Genomic DNA, 19,990 nt, shown 5'->3' on the forward strand with positions numbered 1-19,990 from the left:
GAGCCACAGCAGAGTGAGTGATTGAGGTCTTTTATTCTGTTACAGCTTGAGTCCTCGAAGAGTGTCAGAGACCGTGACTCTGTGAATATTATTACTATTCTTAATTTCTGTCAAACACTTTCTCTTGTGTATGGTATCAGAGATGAGTGCAATTAAATTTGTGCATTGTGCAGTCATCTTTATTTAAAAAACAACAACAACAAAAAACACCCCTTTATTGCCAGCACTATTGAGACAGCTGAAAACTGTACTGGGTTGTTTAACATACTGTCAACACCGAGTTTAAGCTAAATTAAACAGGAAATGCTACATGTCTTTGTGGCACCTTGCAAACCAATGCACACATACTATAGGGAGACACTATCACAATATTTCACTTTGGTACTTCATTCTGTTCACATAATCTACTAAGTCTCCCAGAATTATACTCAGATCAGACGCGTTTGGGTCTAAGTTATGGCACTGGAAGGTGTGCTATCGTTCAAACGGCCCAAAAATCATGGGCCTGACATTCATAACAGCGTATGTTGTGTAGGTTAGATGTGGTCCCAAATGTCACAAGACATCTGATATCTGGCCTGTTTCTGTGGTTCTTGATGATCTGAGGCAGCCTCAACTTAAATCAATTACATCAGCCAAGGCTAAATGTGAAGTAGTGGGTAGTTATTCTTATTATAGTTATTGTTATAGTTATTTTAAGTCATTTCCCCTCATCTCTTAAATAATGATCTATCTATCTATCTATCTATCTTCCATTAAGTCCCTGAAAGCCTAAAGATTGATAGTGTGTAATAAAGACAGCCCCAACAGCAGAGTGGAAGGAGCTGCAGTGGTGTCTCTGCCAGGCTCGCACTAATGCAGTTACTGTACTTGCTGAATGGGACGTTTAACAGGAGGAGGTGGTGGTTGGGGTGTCAACATTCCATTAACCATTCCTCTCGCGGGAATGAAACATCGCGAAGTTTCCTGCTATGTAGTGTTTTGGTAGCAGCAAGAATCAGGCAATCGAAGTAGCAGCGAGCCGTGGAGGCAAGTCCAAGAAAGGTGGAGACTCCTGGATAACTTCCTGCACTCAACTCTAGAAGCACTACCGAGAGACACAACCAGGGAGGCTGCTGCCGCTGCTGGAGCGAAGACGAATGGATATACCCCTCATCTGGCTTCTTTTTCATCATTAACTCGACTAGAAAACTCTTGGCGGTTGGCCGTGCTCATCTACCTGGGTAGTAGTTAGCTAGCAGCGAGGCTGCTGGACGACAGAATCCCAGCATTTGATCGCGAGGCGCCGAGAAGGACAGGAATGGGTGAGTTTCCATGATGTGGCGCTTGTGTGTCTCTGTTTGTGTTCATACGTTAACGGCTTTTTATTTCCCCACCCAGCCCGCTATCGTAACCCAGATTGAGCTTCAAATTAAGGGTCTTAAATTACGCTGTCAGCGGTCCCCCCCTCCCCCCCCTTTTTTTTTATACCAGCAGGGAGTTAAAGTTAGCCAGCCTTGGAAGCTAGCCTAGCCAGCTAGCTGACTGCCTGGCTGGATAACGCCACCTCCATCCCACCAACGGATTTGGCTGTGGTTGTAGCCAATGTTACCAGGGGCTTCGAGTGAGCTCAAGTCCACACGGCCTCCGCGAAAACACTCACTGTGCTGAAAATAGCCTAGCAGCTCGGAATTCCCATTTTATTCCCACCCGGCAGAGGCAATTATCCAAACTGAGGATAGAAGTGCACAGGCTGGAAACTTGTGACGTGAACCTGGCATCTTTGGCTCTGAAAGGTTATTAATAACTTCCTCTTCTGACGTTTGCTCTAAGCCTGATGTGATTTGGAAGTTTTCCGTGGCATACTCTCCTTGACTTCCCACACCCTAATCCTCCAGTTTCCTCTGCTTCGTCTTGCGTGATCGCAACCAGGGTCTTTTTTTTAAGGTGGACTCAATATGATAGAAAAAATGAAGTGGATTCTTCCAGACTTAAACAACTGTGTAACTGCAGCTTTTGATGTTGCACACATCTCTGTCACGCAGAGTGTGGTGGTGCTGCTGTTGTGACCGTCATGCTGCTTTTGCTGTCAGCATGCAAAGCAAACCTCTGATGTGTGTGTATGTGTACAGTGCAGACCTCCCCTGTTGTATCATCAGACTGCAGCTCTCTGTAGGCTGTGGTTAGTGTAGCGGTGTGCACTTGTTATCTCTGCGTGAAATTTTACTTATTTACTGTATGCTGTAAAACTGGTTTTAAGCTCAGGCTTTTGCAGCTTTGGGTGTCTGGGACTTTTTGGGATTTTCAAGTGACAGAGATGCTTAAAAAGACCCACAGCCACAGGGCTTTTAACTAGCTTAGAGTCACTGTGTCTGGCTTTGCTATGCCTTTGATCAGGTAGCTCATTCATAGCTGCGTTTGAACATGTCCCAGCTATGTGAGTGAGCCCCCTCACTCACACTGTTTGCTTTCCCTACTCTTAGTTTAGGCTACAAGCAGTCAGCCTCAAGGTGACAGATCTCCTGGTCTTTAACTTTTAGCTTTTTTTATGACAAGAAAGAAAGGAAGATGGGTTGCCTGAGATGACAAAGAAAAAGCGGTCCACAGATATCAGCATAGAGCTTTTCATTACACACATAACTGGAGCAGCAGGATGTGAATTCCACAGCAGAGCCTAAATCAGTCTGGACACGGGCCAAACTGTTTGATTTAATATTAAACCCAATCTCTGCTGGCCTCAGCCAGTATTTAACAGTCTGTCGTCAGTGTTGACCTCCCACCCTGGCATTGGTGGCGTTGGGAACGATCATTTCTCTAGAGCCGTGTCTAAATATGTTGCTGTTGTTGTCAGCCTTTGAAAACATCTAAAGACAGATGTAAATGCTGTCACCTGTCAGCTGATATCTGTCACAAGTAAGGGATTAAGGTAGACTGGATGATTCATGGCCATATGGAGAGCGTTGACTATCAGTGCTCTTTCACTGGTATTCACTTGTTTTTGGCTCTGAACGTTGGATGAAACTCTTGTCTTTTTACTGTGCTGCCGTGCTTTGGGTCTCCTGATTTCCAAATGGACACATGCGTCCCTGTACCAATGTCGTCCTTAGTCTTTACAGCTGTGTTAGCACTGTTCATGCGTGAGGCGTCTTTAGTTTAGCTTTTAAAGCTAGTTTTAACATCTATTCTAATGTTATCTGTTTAGCTAGCAATGTAACACATCATTGTGAAGTCCAACTTCACTGATCCTCCAGATGTTGCAGATGTTTAATACCCAGCAGTGCTCTGTCTTTTTTTCCCTTTAGGAAACAAATCAGGCATAGTACGGTTTATCAGTTAGCTAGCTAACTTACTGCAAAATTCTAACTGCATTGTTTGTTTTTTAAGGTTTATCAAAAAACTCTGTGTGGTACATCCTCCATCCTCAAGACAATGTCTTGCTGTCCATGCAGAGCAACAGCCACAGAGAGAGTGAAAAACAAAAGAGCTCTTCTCTTTGAGTGCAAACATTGTACATAAATATAGCTGAAGACACATAGCACATCCATTGTCTTCTGCTCATATTTATTGGGACTTTGTTGTAGTTATAAGATTTAAGTTGTTGTTGTGACTGCTCCCACCCCTGGGAAAAGTTTTGGTTATTCAGCCAAGCCCCACATTTTACTGAGCTTGATTTGTTGGGAGCCAAAAAACCCAACCAGTGTTGAATAGTGGGGCTTGCTGTGGAAGAGGAGCATCTTAACGTGGAAGAGTTGGAAAGACCTGAGGTAATCTTATTGGTTGTCTTTTAGACTTAACAACCAGCTTCTAATCCAGTGTTGGGGGTTTCTGATAGAACAAGCTCTCCTAGATTGTGTTTAAATAGTCCTTTTTCAGTATGTGTCACTTTAACATCAATAGTTAGCATTGATGTAAGCCATCTCAGACTGCCGGGACCTGTTTGACACGCATACCTGCTGTTTGCTTATAAAGCTACTGGTTAAGTCCCTAGTACAGCAGGACCTGTTTAAATATTAGCTTAAAATAGGGGTCCCACTGAAGGCGAGTTTGACTAGTTGACTGAAACTTAAATTCCATTTGTGTTTAATGTGTGTTAGGGCGTCAGTAAAACAACCTGTTAAGCTGTTAAATGGGGAGAGAATCCAGGCAGTGAGTGTCTTTTCTCCTGGCAGCACACTGCTCTTTGTATCAGCCACCTCTCAGATCAGGGGGGAAGGAATGCAGTTATGAGTTTCCTCCTTACTGATCGTGTGTGAGTGACTGAGAGAAGCATGCAGCCTGCCCGGCAGTTGGCTCGCTTGCGTGGCCTTGTATACCCCCCAACACCCCTCGCTCCTTCCTTCCTTTCCCCCCTTTTCTCTCTCCACTGTAACATCTTCCTCTCTGTCATCAGCTTATATAAGATCCCAAAGTCTTCACCTGCGCCGTGCAAGGAGAGTCAAACCAGCATAGCTCGTCTATTGATTGTGAGCACACAGACAGGACATATGGTGGGAATTTGCTGCTCTTTGCATTTACGAATTTGATAGCTATGAGTGTAGTTGGGATATGTATATTTAGATTGAATAATTTTTTTCCCCAGCTGAGATGAATCAGAATGCGCAATGACTAACCAGAGTTGCAGCAGAGGTGGACGGACACTTCACCTGGTCTGGGTTCTTTCCTCTTTTTTAAAAAAAAAAAATTGTTCTCTTGGCACAAAGAACAAAGACAATAATCATTCTGACACATGCACATGTGAAAACTATTCAGTCTGTTTTGGCTTCTCTAAAATATACAGGTAACAGTTATCACCTATGTTAAGTTTGGAGGGTTAAGGGATGATTTTCCTTATGTATGTTTTAAAACCTTGTAATGAATGCTTGAAAAAGTATAATGAAGTCGTGTGGTTTAATTTCAGTTAATTAATTTAGTTCGACTTCAAATTTTTTTTTTTAGTCTGCAAGTCAGTACTTTTACTTGGTAAACTTGATTATGATATTTTCGGACATTTGCTGATCTGTTCTTCCAATGAACACCACTTTGTTTACCTAATAAAATATTGGTGATGGTAATACAGCCAATCACAAGTCTTCAAACATAGGGAAGATGGTTAAATATAGGCCTAAATGACAGTTGGATGTATCAGTGTCTGGTTCTACCACTTTACTTCATTGATATTGCACGGCTCCTGGTTGCTAAATCTGCATTGGTCTCTTCCTGTGTGAACACTCCTTGATAACTTCAGAACACTTCACTGGGGTATCTGGACGTTTAAAGAGCAACACTGGACTAGCTTACAGGACTACTAGTTACTCAGAGCTGACTTGCTGGGACTAAATACTTTAAATGATCAGGCCAGTAACAAAGCAGCCATTCAGTTAGTCCATCAGGAAGTGTTGCTCTTGTCTCTTGATATGAGAAGATTTAAATAGAAGATAGAAACTTAGACATTTTAAAAATCTCTTGTTAAATGCGGTAAAATTCAAGGCCTTTAGATCATCATTGGATTTAGTTTTAAGGTGTCAATATTCATTAATGCCATTATGGTTGTCCTAAATTTGATCCTCTACATGGGACTGGAACTGAGCTTGGTATCTAGTGGCTATTGGCTCTGTAAACCCTGACCCACTTCAACACTTTGCTGTGCAGATGTACAATTTTTGCATTCCAGTATAACCTCTGAATACACATGACACACAAACAAGAAGCAGCTGTTTGAGTTAATATTCAGATTTTGTAAAAAAAATACATGTTTGTTAATGCAAGTCTAGTTTTAGTGTTCAGCTGGATCAGTTGCTGTAGCAAATGACCCAAATACAGCGGAGCTACATTTGAATGAAGTGGAGTCGTTTCACGTATTAGTGAATATTTAAAGACCCAGATCAGAGCTGAATGCAGTGAATTATAAAGGGGACCTGCTGAGTCAGCGTTTCTTTTATATCGCAGTCCCAAACTCTGCCGTGTGTGTGTTTCCAAAGTGGATCAAGTCCTCAAACATAAGCCGTCTCCCTTTCTCACTAATGTCACAGCAGCAGCAAATATGTCAAGAATCCTTAAGCACCGCTCCACCACGCCTAGGTGTCATCGCACTGTTACCGTCACTGTTACCGTTTTTTTTTTTTTTTCTTTCCTAACATTATTTTTGCTAGTTTTTTCACACCCACCTCAGAGACGGCTGACTTTGCTTTCCCTGTGTGGCCGTGCTCAGTAGTCAGTAGGGCAGCAGCATGGATGTGTGCTTTGTATCCACTCAGAGATGTGGTTGTATCTCCATAGAAATGCCGTCTGTTGGCTGTGAGAGTGAGGCTCCGTGGGTCTGTTGTACAGCCAAGCAGCGTTAAGTGGTTTGTAAATGTTAATGTTTCCAGCCATTCCGTATCATGATCCATATCTATTAGAGACAAGAAAAGGCCTGAGGGAAAGGGGTTTATCACACATGTCCGTAAGCACGGTGAGTCAGCAGCAGCTGGACCTGCTGTTTTGTCTTGGATTTACACCTGGCTTACCAAGTGCAGTCTGGCTCATCCAGACACATCCTGCTGCATTTACACACTTTGTTTTCACCCACCCAGATAACATACAGAATGCTGAGAGGTGTGACAGTGTGCAGTTGCACATATCAGTACACACATACAGTTTCCCACACATAGACTATGCTCGTCGGTTATCTGTTTTGGAGATGAAATGGATTTGTTTCTTATGGATTTTGATGTGCAAAATCCAAATACGACACTGTTATTGTGGGTATTGTGGTCACTTTGCAGGGCGTTTGGGATGGACACCCAATTAATGGAAACAGGTTAGGGTTATGAAAATGGTGGTTAAGAGGAGATGAACACTGTTATGAGCTGTGGCACCAAACAGGAGGTGCTCTCTGTCATCAGCTGGAGCTCCTCTGTTTTGACTATTCCTACCATTTAATTGCTGTGCTTCTGGGAGTTCTTGTCTCTCCGTTCCAGTTGTGCATTTAGAGCAAGACAGTAGAAGCACTCCTGCAGCAGGGATGTGGCTGCCGCTGGCCACATTATTGATGTTTTCTAAAAACTTGAGGTGCTTTTACCCCCACCCCCACCACCATCGATACTGTGTTCACATTAGATTGGTAAATGATTCAAACTAAGGTCCAGTTAATTTCACATCATTGACGCAGTAGGATAGCTGTGCACCAGTAACGGAGCTAATCTGTTGTAGTCTGGTGTCACCTGGCTATGAAGGACTAGCAGACCTGCTGACCTACATCTACACAGCAATACAAAGATGGCGAGGCACCTGTAGGCTCGTCAGCTTCCTGCTTCGGGCTGAAAGTTGTTTGTCAACGCCTAGCAAACAGTGAGTGTATGTTCAGATGTGCTGTATGGCAGAGCCCAGTTATGAGGTGTTATGAATATAAACTGTAAAGCAGTGTAGCTGTTTCTGGGGCAGAGGCCAGGACTAGAGAACTTGAGGATATGCCTTGTCTGTAGGGCTGCCACGATTAGTCGACTAGTCACGATTACGTCAACTATTAAAATCGTCGACCACCAATTTAATAGTCGACGCGCCGTTTGAAGCTTTGTAAGATCCCGAAAGACGCAGGAATAAGTAGTAGGATTTAAAAGTATAATAACGGACTGAAACAGAAGATGGCAGCACTGCATGTCCAGGGATGCCAGCTGCCGTTAAACCCCGAAGAAGAAGAAGCAGTGTTTGGTTTCATAGCTGTGTCCAGATTTAGCAGCCACATCCTTCAGAAGCTGCATTTGTAGGCCAATTACGTTACAGTGACACGGCGAAGCCTGTCCATATTCGAAGACTCCCCCAAATGCGGCCGAAAAATGATTCCTTCATTTCCCCAGATTTGAAGGATGGGTCGGGTATATCTGTCGTGGCCCAACCTGTCTCAGAGTTCATAGCGTGGCCCAGCCAATTCCAGTTTTCAACAATGGCGGCAGCTACTTAGTTTTAATATTACTCTTATTACTCTTTCTGGGTCACAAAATAAACTTGTAACATATTTTCAGGCGAGAATGTAGCTGTGTAAACTTCAAATATCTGCTTGGTTTATCAAGACATCACATATTTGCAAAAGTGCTCCAACGTTTTCGGAGACCCACCAGCTCGATAGCTAGAGGGTTCAAGGCCCACTAGAGCTGGCGAGAACAGCGAACTCCCGGGGCACATTTTCAAACCCCCCGCGGTCTTTCGCTACTCAGGTTAAACATGATATATAAGTCACTCAGATAATTTAAAAATGTTATTGTTTGGCTTTTTTCAGTGTTTTATTTGTTCCTCAGTAAATTGATTTGACTGAGATTAAAAGTTACAGTTTTTACACAGCTGAATAAATGTCAAACAGAGAACTGATTAAACAGAAGTGTGAAATGGTAGAGAATTTACTGCAGTGTCCTGTTGTTATATTTTACATTTGCATTTACAATCTGCAAATTTCATTAAAAGTTTAATAAACTATCATCTTGTCTTTATTTTTAGTTAGCACATACCTTAAACTAGGGATGCACCGATACCACTTTTTTGGAAACGAGTACGAGTACTTGCATTTCAGTACTTGCCGATACCGAGTACTTAATAAAAACATGATTTAAATTTACAGGTAACAGCTTTAGTCCTATAATTTAACAAAAAAAAAAAACAAAAACAAGGGACTGGTTTGGAGTTAAGAACATTTATTTAAAATGAAAAGCATGTTGTATGTAACATATTACAGAATAAATAATTATGAAAAAAAAAATTAAACAGTGACAGTGCAACTCAAGTATTTTTTTCAGTTTATTGTAAACTCTGCCGCTTTGGACAACACAAGGGGCATTAATAAACATCTTTGCCATTTAGTGCACAATATTTGAATAAACTAACAACATCCACCGACATAGAACTGTGGCAGTCAGTGCAACTGAGGTAGGTATTAACATCAAGTCTAAGATGACTCACTTAATGGAGAGAAAAAGTGAGTGGCAGGGTTTTTTTTTCTTTAAGAAAAGTAGCTTTTCTGCATTATCAGCAGTCAGACTGTTTCTGTTTTCATCTATAATGTGTGACACTGAGCTAAAAAGCCTTTCACTTTCCACACTGTTACATGGGGCTGAGAGGTATTTACGGGCTATTTTAGCCAAAGTGGGGAACCTGATTTTGTTGACACCCCAGTACATCAGAGGACTGTCTTCACGAGGGCTTGGGGCCTCTCTGAGGTATGTGTCGAGCTCAGTGCGGCTGTGCTGCCTGGGGCTGCTCCTTAGCGATTTCATCAAATACAGTGTCCAGACTGCTGCTAGTGCTGGCCTGGGCCTTGAGGAACAGTTTAGCAGGAGGTTCTGCAGCTTCTGCCTCTGGAGCAGTGTTGTTGGAGAAGAAGCAATCTTTATACCTGCACAAAATTCATAAACGTATTAATATGTGGAAAAATAGGATTGATTTTAGTTTCCCCTAAACCACTGTGACAAATGCCAGCCATTTGATTTCTGGTAATAATAAGGGAAATGTATTTCATATTATATATATTGCATACATTTGTATTTGTGTATTTTAGTTACAAATATATAATATTTCAGATGTAAAATAATCTTACATTTAGTACTGTAACTATACTCATTGAATACCTATAGCACACAGACTTTACCTTGGGTCGAGTACGGTGGAGATGAAGTACAGTGGGTTGGTCTCGACGTCACTGAAGCGATTCTTGACAGCTGCCAGTAAGGTTGCTTTCATTGTCTTGACGCCGTGGTCCTCGTCTGTTTCTCTGTTTAGAAGTCTCACTAGCACAGTCACAGCTGGGATGACATCAGAGGCTAGTGCGTCGTAGCTGCTCACTTTTTTAGTTAGTTCCTCAAAGGGGGCGAAGATGGCAACAGTCGTCTCCAAAAGAGCCCATTGGTGAGCGGTGAGATAGTCAGGGAGTTCGTGCTCGGACACATACACGCCCAGCACTCGCTTTTGCTCAATGAGGGACTGGAGCATGTAATACGTGCTGTTCCAGCGCGTCTGTACGTCCTGCTGCAGTCTCTTTATTGGCTGGTTGAGCTGTCCCTGAATGTCCTCGAGGTGGGAGTAGGCTAAGGCGGAATGTTTAAAATGCCCAACTATTTTCCGTCCCACTGCTATAGCATCGGCTATGCTCCTCTGTGCTAATAAGCATGGGTAAATAAGCGTGGGTAAACTCTTTGTACTCGTTGTCGTGTTGGGATTTTAGGTGCTTGATTAAATTACTTGTGTTAAATGCGCTACCTTTTGAGCCTCCTCTGGACAATTTCGCTGAGCACAATTTGCAGTCCGCCTTTGTTTTCGCGTCTTCGTTCACTTTGAAATAGTTCCACACGGCTGACTTGTCTCGCCTCGCCTTCTCCCAGCTCTGAGATGCAGCCAGGGCCTGGTGGCGGGCACTCGGCGCCTGTAATTAACCCCTTACATGCCGCTCAAACATAGACAGGGCTCAGACTGTGGTATCGGTCCTCGGTTTTGGGGAACTTTTTACGAGTACTTTAGAAAATGCGGTATCGAGGCCGATACCCGATACCGGTATCGGTGCATCCCTACCTTAAACACTTCAAGCTGTAAGCTAATGATAGTTATATAAGAGCAAGCACACGCTGGTGCACTTTACGTCCAATGGATGCATGATCCGATTAGTCGACTAATCGCAAAAATAATTGGTGACTAGTCGACTATCAAAATAATCGTTTGTGGCAGCCCTACTTGTCTGAAAGTCGCTGCTTGATCTGAGCTTGTCCAGCTTAGGCTATTAGGAGACTTTTCTTCACTTTCAGTTTTCAGGAAACTCTAACTTTCACCCTCAACGTTACTTCATAGGTTGCAGCTGTTTCAGCCTCAGTCTTGCTGCCCCGTGGCCTTACTCCAGTGACTAGGCAGGACGTTTGCAGTTTGCTCATGCCACGCACACACAGCACCTGTACGCCGTCTTTTAATGCGCCCATGCTTAACATATGTGGAAAGGCATTTCCTCCAAGGAACAAACCAAGAGGACTTTGTCCACTGCTACACCAAAAACTAAACAAAAACGCATTCTAAAACAAAGACAAACAAACAAAAAACAAATAGCGTAAAATGAAACGATAGACGTTTTTATATCGTCATCCGATATATATCGTTGTATCGAACAGCCGTAGGAATATAACAGTAACAGAAGTACATTTAAACAGGCAATACCTCTAGACTAGTAAAATAAGAGATAAAGGGTTGCCACTTGTGAAAAAATTTGGCCGTACAACCTCTCAACGTATATTTAATTTTTTCAAGTTTTAAAAAAACATGACATCTCTAAGCCACCGGGAAATAGTAGGATACTTAACAGACTTCCAATGCAACAATATTAGACGTCTCGCTAATAGGGATGTGAAGGCTATAATATCCTTTTGTGTGGAATCAAGTGTAAGTGAGTGATCAGGAATCCCGAATACAGCAATCAGAGGACAAGGATGAAGAGTTACCCCAAGAACAGTTGACATAATAGCAAAATACACTGTCCTTCTAGCTCAGGACACAGAAAAAACATGTGGCTAAGGTGACAAGGAGAGCCATGGCATTTATCACATTTATTTTTCACTTCTGGATACAATTCAGAAAGTCTAGACTTAGAGAAATGCACCGTGTGTATGACCTTAAATTGAATGAGACCAAGACGAGCACAGGAGGTGGAAGATTGTACCCTCGCTATAGCCTGTTCCCAAGACTCCTCATGTATTCGAATTCCTAGTTCTCCTTCCCATGTACACTTAAGCTTAACATTAGAGTGCTTACTAAAAGACAGGATAGCATCATAGAGTTTCCAAATGGTTCCTCTGTGATGAGGAATAAATGATAACGTAGTTTCTCACTGCTGTTCTGAAGGTAAAGAGGGGAAATTTGGGAAACACTTGGCAACAAAATGTCGAATTTGAAAATAGCGAAACAAATGGGTGATAGGGAGATTATAACGAGAAGACAAATTGGGAAAACTTATCGAAAACACCATCCACATATAAATGTTTGAACTGTTTTATACCCTTGTCACTAGGGCTGCTCAATTAATCGAATTTTAATCACGATTACAATCTGGGCTTTCAACTATCATTAAAAATGACTGAGCCGATTTTTAGCACCTCTCTCATGCTTTACTTTCGCGCTGCTTCATGTGTCAAATCGAGTGCACCTCTCTGCCTTTCGAACACGCGTCACAACAATTAAGAAGACCCGAGGGAAGCTCGGAAAGCTAAGCAGAAGTTATTTGGAGAGGAGAGTGACTGCCGTTGATTGAAAAGAGAGGTAAAAAAACCCCAAAACTTCAGTGGTGTGGAAACATAAGTTCGCGGAGTCAGACGTGGATCAAGTAGACACAGTGTGTAAACTTTGCTACGGTGTAGTAGCTGCACCACAGAGCAACACTGCAAAGTTCATTAAAGATAGATGTTTACATTTTTCATTTATTTCTTATATTGCAAACATTTGCACTGTTATCAGTATTTGCACACCATTTTATATTATTCTTTAAAGTCATTATTCAATACATTGTTATTGTTAACCCTTTAAAGCCAGACAGAGCAGCACGCTCCGTTTTGTGTAACTATTTTTAAATCCCTGTAGAACCTGAACCATGTAAGCTCGCGCAATATTTTTTTGAATATGAAACCAGAGGAGTTGTACTTACATCTTATGCCATCAGCTTGTCCTAGGTCACGGTTTCCTTCCACATAAAGCTTTGCAAAAATTGCATAACAAGCACTTGCAGGAACAAAAACATAATACTCCAGAAACACTCTTTGCCGATCCGATCAGCTGTTCGTAACACTTCCCACATTGAAACAGACGTCAGCGCGAACTATCGCATGTCCGCCATTTCCTGCCCGAAACCGGAAGTGACGTCATTTTCGCGGAAATTTTTTTTTACTTGTAGGCCTTAAAAGCCTATACTGGTGTTTTTATAAGTCATGTTCGACTTTTCTGAATAGTTTCTGGGATGCTTAGAACTCGAATTGCACTGCTGGAAATAGTTTATTTTGATGCACATGCTGGTTTTTTTTGCAAATTTGCATCATAGGATTGTTTTTTTGTTTTCCCTGCAGTATATAAAAATTGCTGTATCTCCAAAATAAAACTATGAAGACACTCAAAATAAATTTCCTGTTGTTGTAAACTATTTTTTGCAACTTTCTTTGTATTTAAAGTTTTGAGGGATAAACCTCTTAAATTTCTCCAAGTAGAAATATATGTAAAAAACAAAACAAAAACGATTTTCAATTTTTTTGTAGTTTATTGCACTTTTTTGCAATTAATGTAGTTACTATGGACTTAATGCATACATATTATTAAAATATGGGCTATAACAGTTGTATTGATGTATAGCAACTTGAAATGCTCCCACAAATGGCACTACAGCATGTAAAAAAAATTATATAAGCTCTGGCGGACTTGGTTCTATGGTAGGTCTTAAAGGGTTAAATAAATATCGTCAAATAATTGAGATCTCAATTTCAGTGAAAATAATCGTGATTATCATTTTTGCCATAATCGAGCAGCCCTACTTGTCACACCACACGTCTAAACTGAAACCAGATTTTGAGTGTGTTAAGAACCACCTGATTATCAGTATACAGAGAGAGTTTTACGGGTAAAGAGGAATAGAGCAAAGCTGGTAAAGAAGAGCCCTTACATGACGATAGCTCCAATTTGCACCACGAGGAACCAGAAGATTTTAGCCAGTAGCAAAGTTTATTGATGTGAGCGGCCCAGTAGTAGGCTAGAAAATTAGGTAATGCAAGTCCTCCACTAAATCTGCATCGCTGCAGCAAAGTTTTAGAAACCCTAGGTGGCTTCCCTCCCCAAATGAAAGAACCAATAATCTTGTCCAGTGAAACAAAAAAATGTTTCGGCAAAAATAAGGGAATTGACTGAAATAAAAATAAAAATTTTGGTAAGATGTTCATTTTAACAACATTAATCTTACCGATTAAAGAAAGGGGGAGATTACCCCATCTTTGAATATCAGATGTAATCCTTGATATAAGAGGAGACAAATTTGCTGATTTAAGGCCAGATAGAGAGCGAGTAGGGCTGCACGATTTTGCATAAAATGAGAATCACGATTTTTTTGCTTAGAATTGAGATCACAATTCTCTCACGATTTTCTTTTCCAGTATAAATATTTATTGCGCTTATTAACTGCACATCAACTTCGTAACAGTTGAGACTGAACATAAAAACAATAAATAAACATAAAAACAACAAATGTCTCACATTTTATCGTTCCGTCTCCACCGTTGCTTGACACTGCGCGTATAGAGCAGGTAGTGCAACAATAGAAAAATAGTTGCGGGACGGCACTATGTAGCGTTTGTTAGGGTGTTGATCATTTTCCTAAATCCCTCGTTTTGCACAGTGTTGATGGGAGCCATATCTTTGGTCAGGTGATAAGTGATAGCCTCCGTAATTTCTTTGTGCCTGTGGGAATTTGACGTGTATAGGGAAGCGCTGTATAAGGTTCCCGTTATTGATGTTTGGGTGGTTGACCGGGACGGATTTTCTCCAGTCACTTTCTCGCCATCCTTGACGAGCTCTCCGTTGTTTTTTCCCTGCCAATTTTAGCAGCCAGCTTCTGTATCACGTGGTATAAGGCTCCGCCCTTGTCATTTGTTGAGCAGGAAGAGTGAGCGCTTGTTTTCATGCAGATTACGTCCCGGATCAAAATGCGGTACAATCGCCGTCTTTTTTTTTTTTTTTCGTTGTCATTTGGAAATGAGATCGCACATAAGTATGAATTGAGATCGCGATTTTCTAACGATTAATCGTGCAGCCCTAAGAGCGAGTCACGTTAATCCCTAAGTACTTAAACCCAGATGGACTGAGACGAAAGGGGAGATAACTGTCAACTGTTGAAGTTGACGTGCTGCCGTATTAACAGGAAAACACTCACTTTTCCCTAAATTTAATTTATAACCTGAAAACGAACTGAAGTTCTCCAGAATACTTAAAACAGCAAGGATGGAGCGTGCAGGGTCAGTCATATATAATAACAAGTCATCCGCATACAATGATACTTTATGTGCAATTCCATTACGACTGGTTCCCCTGAATACAGAAGATCTCAATGTAATAGACAGAGGCTCGATGGCAATGGCAAAGAGTAAAGCTGACAGAGGGCAACCTTGACGACAACCACGACCCAGCGCAAAATAATCAGAGTAAACATCATTAGTTTGAACATTGGCTTTAGGGGACGAATAAAGAAGCCGAATCCAGGAAATAAATTTATCGCCAAAACCAAATTTCTCTAAAACTGCAAACAAGTACTCCCACTCCACCCTATCGAAAGCCTTTTCAGCATCTAAAGAAATCACAAGTTCAGGAAATTCAGATAGATGCTTTGAGTAAATAGCATTAAAGAGTGCACGGGTATTAAAAAACAATTGCCGTCTCTTTATAAAGCCATTCTGCTCTTCAGATATAATTCGAGGAAGCACATCCTCTAGGTGAGATGCAATTACTTTAGCCAATACCTTTGCATCGGCATCAGAGATAATGGCCTGTAGGAACCACAGGAGGTTGGGTCCTTGTCATTTTTGAGAAGGAGCGCTATGGTGGCTTGTGTGAAAGTAGGTGGTAATGAACCCGTTTCCAAGGATTCATTAAACACAAACAAAAGCAATGGTGCAAATTTACCAATAAATGTTTTATAAAATTCAATTGGAAACCCATCCGGGCCTGGGGCTTTATTAGGCTGCATAGATGTAATAGCTTTTAATACTTCTTCAATAGATAATGGGGAGTCCAATTGCCCGGCAATATTAGCACCAATAACAGGGTTTGAAAGATTATGAAGAAATTCATTAATTTTAGCTTTATCCGTGGGAAATTCGGACTTGCACAACAAAGAGTAAAATGTTTTAAAGGTAGAATTAATTTCCAAGGGATCTGTAGTGATATTGTCATAAGAGTTTTTAATACTGGGTATCACACGCAAGGAGGCCTGACGTCGTAACTGATGTGCCAACAAGTGACTAGCCTTGTCACCGTATTCATAATATGAGCCACGACTGCGTAGTAATAAGTGCTCAGCCTCTTTGGTTGACATAAGATCAAATTCTGCTTGCAAATCAAGGCGCTACTTCAGTAATTCTGGAGAAGGGTTCAGTGTAAAACTTTGATCAAGGTTACTAATTGCAGCTATAAGTTCTTTAAGCCTGGCATTAATCTTTTTATTAGCACGAACGGAGTAAGAAATAATTTGACCTCTCTGGTAGCATTTAAGAGTCTCCCATAGCAGAGAATATGAAACAGAATCATTTTGATTGAAGGACAAGAACTCCTCACTAGAGCTTGAAATAAATTCACAACATTCTTTATCCGCCAGAAGGAGAGAGTTAAATCTCCAAAGTGGAGGACTACGTTTATAGGTAGAAAGTTGAACATCCAATAGCAGAGGTGAATGATCAGATATTATAATACCAGAATAGTCGGAAGAATTAACACACAAATTAAGAGTTCTGTCGATGAAAAAATAATCAATCCTGGAATAAGACTGGTGGACCTGGGAGAAGAACAAAATTTTTTTGATTGAAGGGTTGCGAAATCTCCATGGATCAACAAGATCATTCCGTTTCATAAAATCTGAGAATGTTTTAGACATAGATGGAGTCAAATTATGAGGACTAGATCGATCCAAGATTGGATCAAAAACACAATTCAGATCACCACCAAGGATAAGCAAATGAGTATTCAGAAAGCGGATGTTACTCAGCAATCTATTAGCGAATTCAGCACCATCAAAATTTGGGGCATATACATTTACCAACAAAACCTTTTTCTGCATTAGGGTACCAGCAACAATGATGTATCTACCATTCCTATCAGCAATAACATTGGTCGAAGAAAATTGAACTTTCTTATTAATGAGAATGGCCACTCGAAAGCTAGAGAACTTTCGAATTAAAATTTGAGTGAAAGACCTGACCTACCCAAGGGCAATATAATCTATAATGATCCTTAATGCGAAGCTGAGTCTCCTGTAAAAATGCTATGTCAGAATTTAGACGTTTCAAGTGAGTAAAAACCTTAGATCTCTTAACAGGGTTACACATACCTCTGATATTCCAACTAATGAATCTAAGAGGCATGCCTGACCCAGCAATGCTGGGGTCTATATTGCCATTAACCATTCATAAAAAGGAAGAAGAAAAGAACCAAACCAAAATGCCATGAAGAGCTGAAATGGGACAGCCCCCCCAAACCTAAACACAAATACACCCCAAGTCTCCACAGAATAGAACAAAGGAGACAGCAATGTACCCCAAAGTAGCAAAAATGATTCACCAAAGTGACTGGACTAATTGGAGTCCGAATAAAAATAAAAGCGAGAGAGGGAAAAAAACTTCTCTACAGTATCACAGTGTGCGCGTAACAATAAACATGTTTTTTTGGTTTATTTTTTTTAAAAAAAAGGGAAAAAAGAAAAAGACCCCCCCCCCCCCCCCCCAAAAAAAATAAATAAATAAATAAAAAACCCCAAACAAACAAAAAAAATCTCACAGTACAAAATATAATTTCCTCATATGGAGAACTTTACAACAAAACACCGAAAGTGCATAAAATTAAAAAAATAAAATAAAATTTAAAAATTAAAACAAAAACAACCAAAAAAACATAACAGAAACAAAAAACAACCCAGTCCTGTACAAATCAATGCAGCAAGCTTGGAGAAGATTGTGCTGGACTGGTCCGAAGTTCAAGAGTATATTATATGATTCAGTTTCATTATATAACAATGAAAATAAAAGGAACCAGCACACCAACAGTACAATAACTAGCACAACGGCCTAAGAAAACAATGCACAGATGGCGTTAAACCTAACGAGAGCGTGAACCCTTATTAGCATTACAGCATAAAACTGAGGGGCTATCGAGGCTCACCCAGAGATGAAAGTTTTGACATAATCACTGGCCTCCTCTGCTGAAACAAAGTCCTTCTCGACACCCTTATATGTGATGCGGAGTCACGCTGGATGAAGCAGGCCATACCGAACACCTTCAATGCCACGGAGTTGCTGCCTGACTGTGTTGAATGCAGCACGAGCCCGTGCCATCCTGGCGGTGTAGTCAGGGCAGACTGAGATGGTCCGGTCTCCAACTTTAATCTGTCGGCGTTCTCTAGCACGTTGTAAAATGTCAACACAGTCAGTGTGGTAATGAAACCTGCATATAATGGCTCGTGGACGGTCGCCAGGCTTAGGTGCGGGTTGGAGGGTCCTTTGCGAACGATCCAAAAGCGGCTCCTTCCCCAGTTCAAATGCTTCTTTTAGCAAGGAGGCTACGGCAGCAGTGGTGCACGTGTCAGAGCCCTCCGGTACTCCCACTATCCTAACATTGTTGCGCCGCGACCTGGACTCCAAGTCTTCACACTTATTTTCCAGCTTGGCTACATGAGCTGTGAGGCCCTTGATAGTGTTTTGCATCTCAGCTATATCATCAGAGCAGACAGTAAGTGCGTGCTCCATCTCCTTGACCGTACCTTTTAGCTTGGACATGGTAGAGTCATTGGCAGCTTTATCGATCGCGTCTTCACCGCCTGCAGGTCGAACTTAATGGTAGACAAAGCATCACCCAGAGTGTCCTGAAGTTCCTTTTTAAAGATGTCAGCGATATCTTTCCTCAGCGAAGCCAGCAACTCGACCTTGAGAGCCTCAATATCAGGATTAGCTTGGCACGAGGGGGGCTTTGCAGGAGACAACGGCTCATTCAAGGGTGTGGTCGTGGTTTGCAAACTAGGCCTCAGTTGTGTTTGAATAGTAGTAGTTTTAACATTTTTTGCTGCCATTTTATGCAGGCCTGAGTAAAACTTCTCAACAAAACAATCCACAAACCAAAACAGGACTGGAAATATAGCTGAAAAGCACGAATGAATAACAATTTAATTGAAATCGGCGGGAGCTCCCAGACTCGTGTCCTACTCCATCAAAGCTCTTCCACGGTAATATTATGTTGAAGCACAGTACGTATTACTGCTCGAGGCTCTTGACTACGGTAGCCGTAATGCTCCGACAATCGTGGCTATCTGATGGACAAAAACCATACAGTTCGACATCACTGAAGTTGCACCATTTTTACAAACCAATTCTGGTTCATCTGTTTCATTCGACGATCCGCTTTTGTCCTTCTCTTTTTCCGCCATGTGCCTAATAAAAACAAAGGCACTGCGCATAGGGATGCAACGATACCAATTTTTTCAAACCGATACGATACCGATACTTGGATCTGAGTACTTGCCGATACAGAGTACAAAAAACGATACTTCTACCACACACACACACACACACACACACACACACACACACACACACACACACACACACACACAAATACAATTAATTGGAAGACAGGTTTTATTATATTCCCTGCCGATAAAAAATAATATCTTAATAAAAATGACCACAAAAAAATTTCCAGTGAAATATAAGCACTTCTGTTAAATTATTGTCTCCACATTGTAATTTTACAAAATATCACTGAACTATTGGCACTGTCTCGAGCTTTCAGAATAATAAATAAACACTTCTGTTCGGAAAAAACTAAATACAAATTAGGTTTGCGAATAAAATAAACTTTTAAATTATTGCAGTGTCCATATTGTAAACAAACAAACAAAATAATTATTATTAAATAAATAATAAAATATAAAAAATTATAAAATAAATAATAAATAAAATAATAATTGGCCCCCTAGTGGCCAATCTAAAAAACTACAACAGAAATGACAAGCCACCCTCTGATTAATGAAATAAGTTGGTATCGGTTCATGGTATCGGTTAACTTTTACGAGTATGAGTACACACACATTTTACAGTATCGGCCCCGTTACCCGATACCAGTATCGGTATCGGTGCATCCCTAACTGCGCATGAGCGTTTTACCCATATTCTATTGCGATATTTCATTTTCTTATCATTGCCTAACACTGTATTACTGTGAACGGTATAATATGGCCCAACCCTAGACGGTATATTTTAGAAATGGCTGTAATCTTGACGGCAGCGATAGTCCTCCACTATCCTAT

At 41.1% G+C, this 19,990-nt stretch overlaps 2 protein-coding genes across 4 annotated transcripts in view; one reads left to right on the top strand and one right to left on the bottom strand.

The window, feature by feature from the left end:
• Positions 1-974: 974 nt before the first annotated feature.
• Positions 975-19,990, top strand: part of cd2ap (CD2-associated protein) — a 109,616-nt gene continuing 90,600 nt past the window's right edge. For all 3 annotated transcript variants that reach the window (XM_006796203.2, XM_006796204.2, XM_006796205.2), the window contains exon 1: positions 975-1,304. In XM_006796203.2, the coding sequence (XP_006796266.1) occupies positions 1,301-1,304 (4 nt within the window). In that variant the 5' untranslated portion in view covers positions 975-1,300. The remainder of the gene's footprint in view (positions 1,305-19,990) is intronic.
• Positions 9,157-9,988, bottom strand: LOC148098543 (zinc finger BED domain-containing protein 4-like). The gene is made up of 2 exons (XM_087852436.1): positions 9,572-9,988; positions 9,157-9,319 (listed from the first exon to the last, which is right to left on the bottom strand). The coding sequence occupies exons 1-2, from the start codon at positions 9,910-9,912 to the stop codon at positions 9,157-9,159; spliced, it is 504 nt and encodes a 167-aa protein (XP_087708562.1). The 5' UTR covers positions 9,913-9,988.

Source organism: Neolamprologus brichardi, chromosome 15 (assembly GCF_056152115.1).
Source record: "Neolamprologus brichardi isolate AB-2024 chromosome 15, ASM5615211v1, whole genome shotgun sequence".
NCBI lineage: Eukaryota > Metazoa > Chordata > Actinopteri > Cichliformes > Cichlidae > Neolamprologus > Neolamprologus brichardi.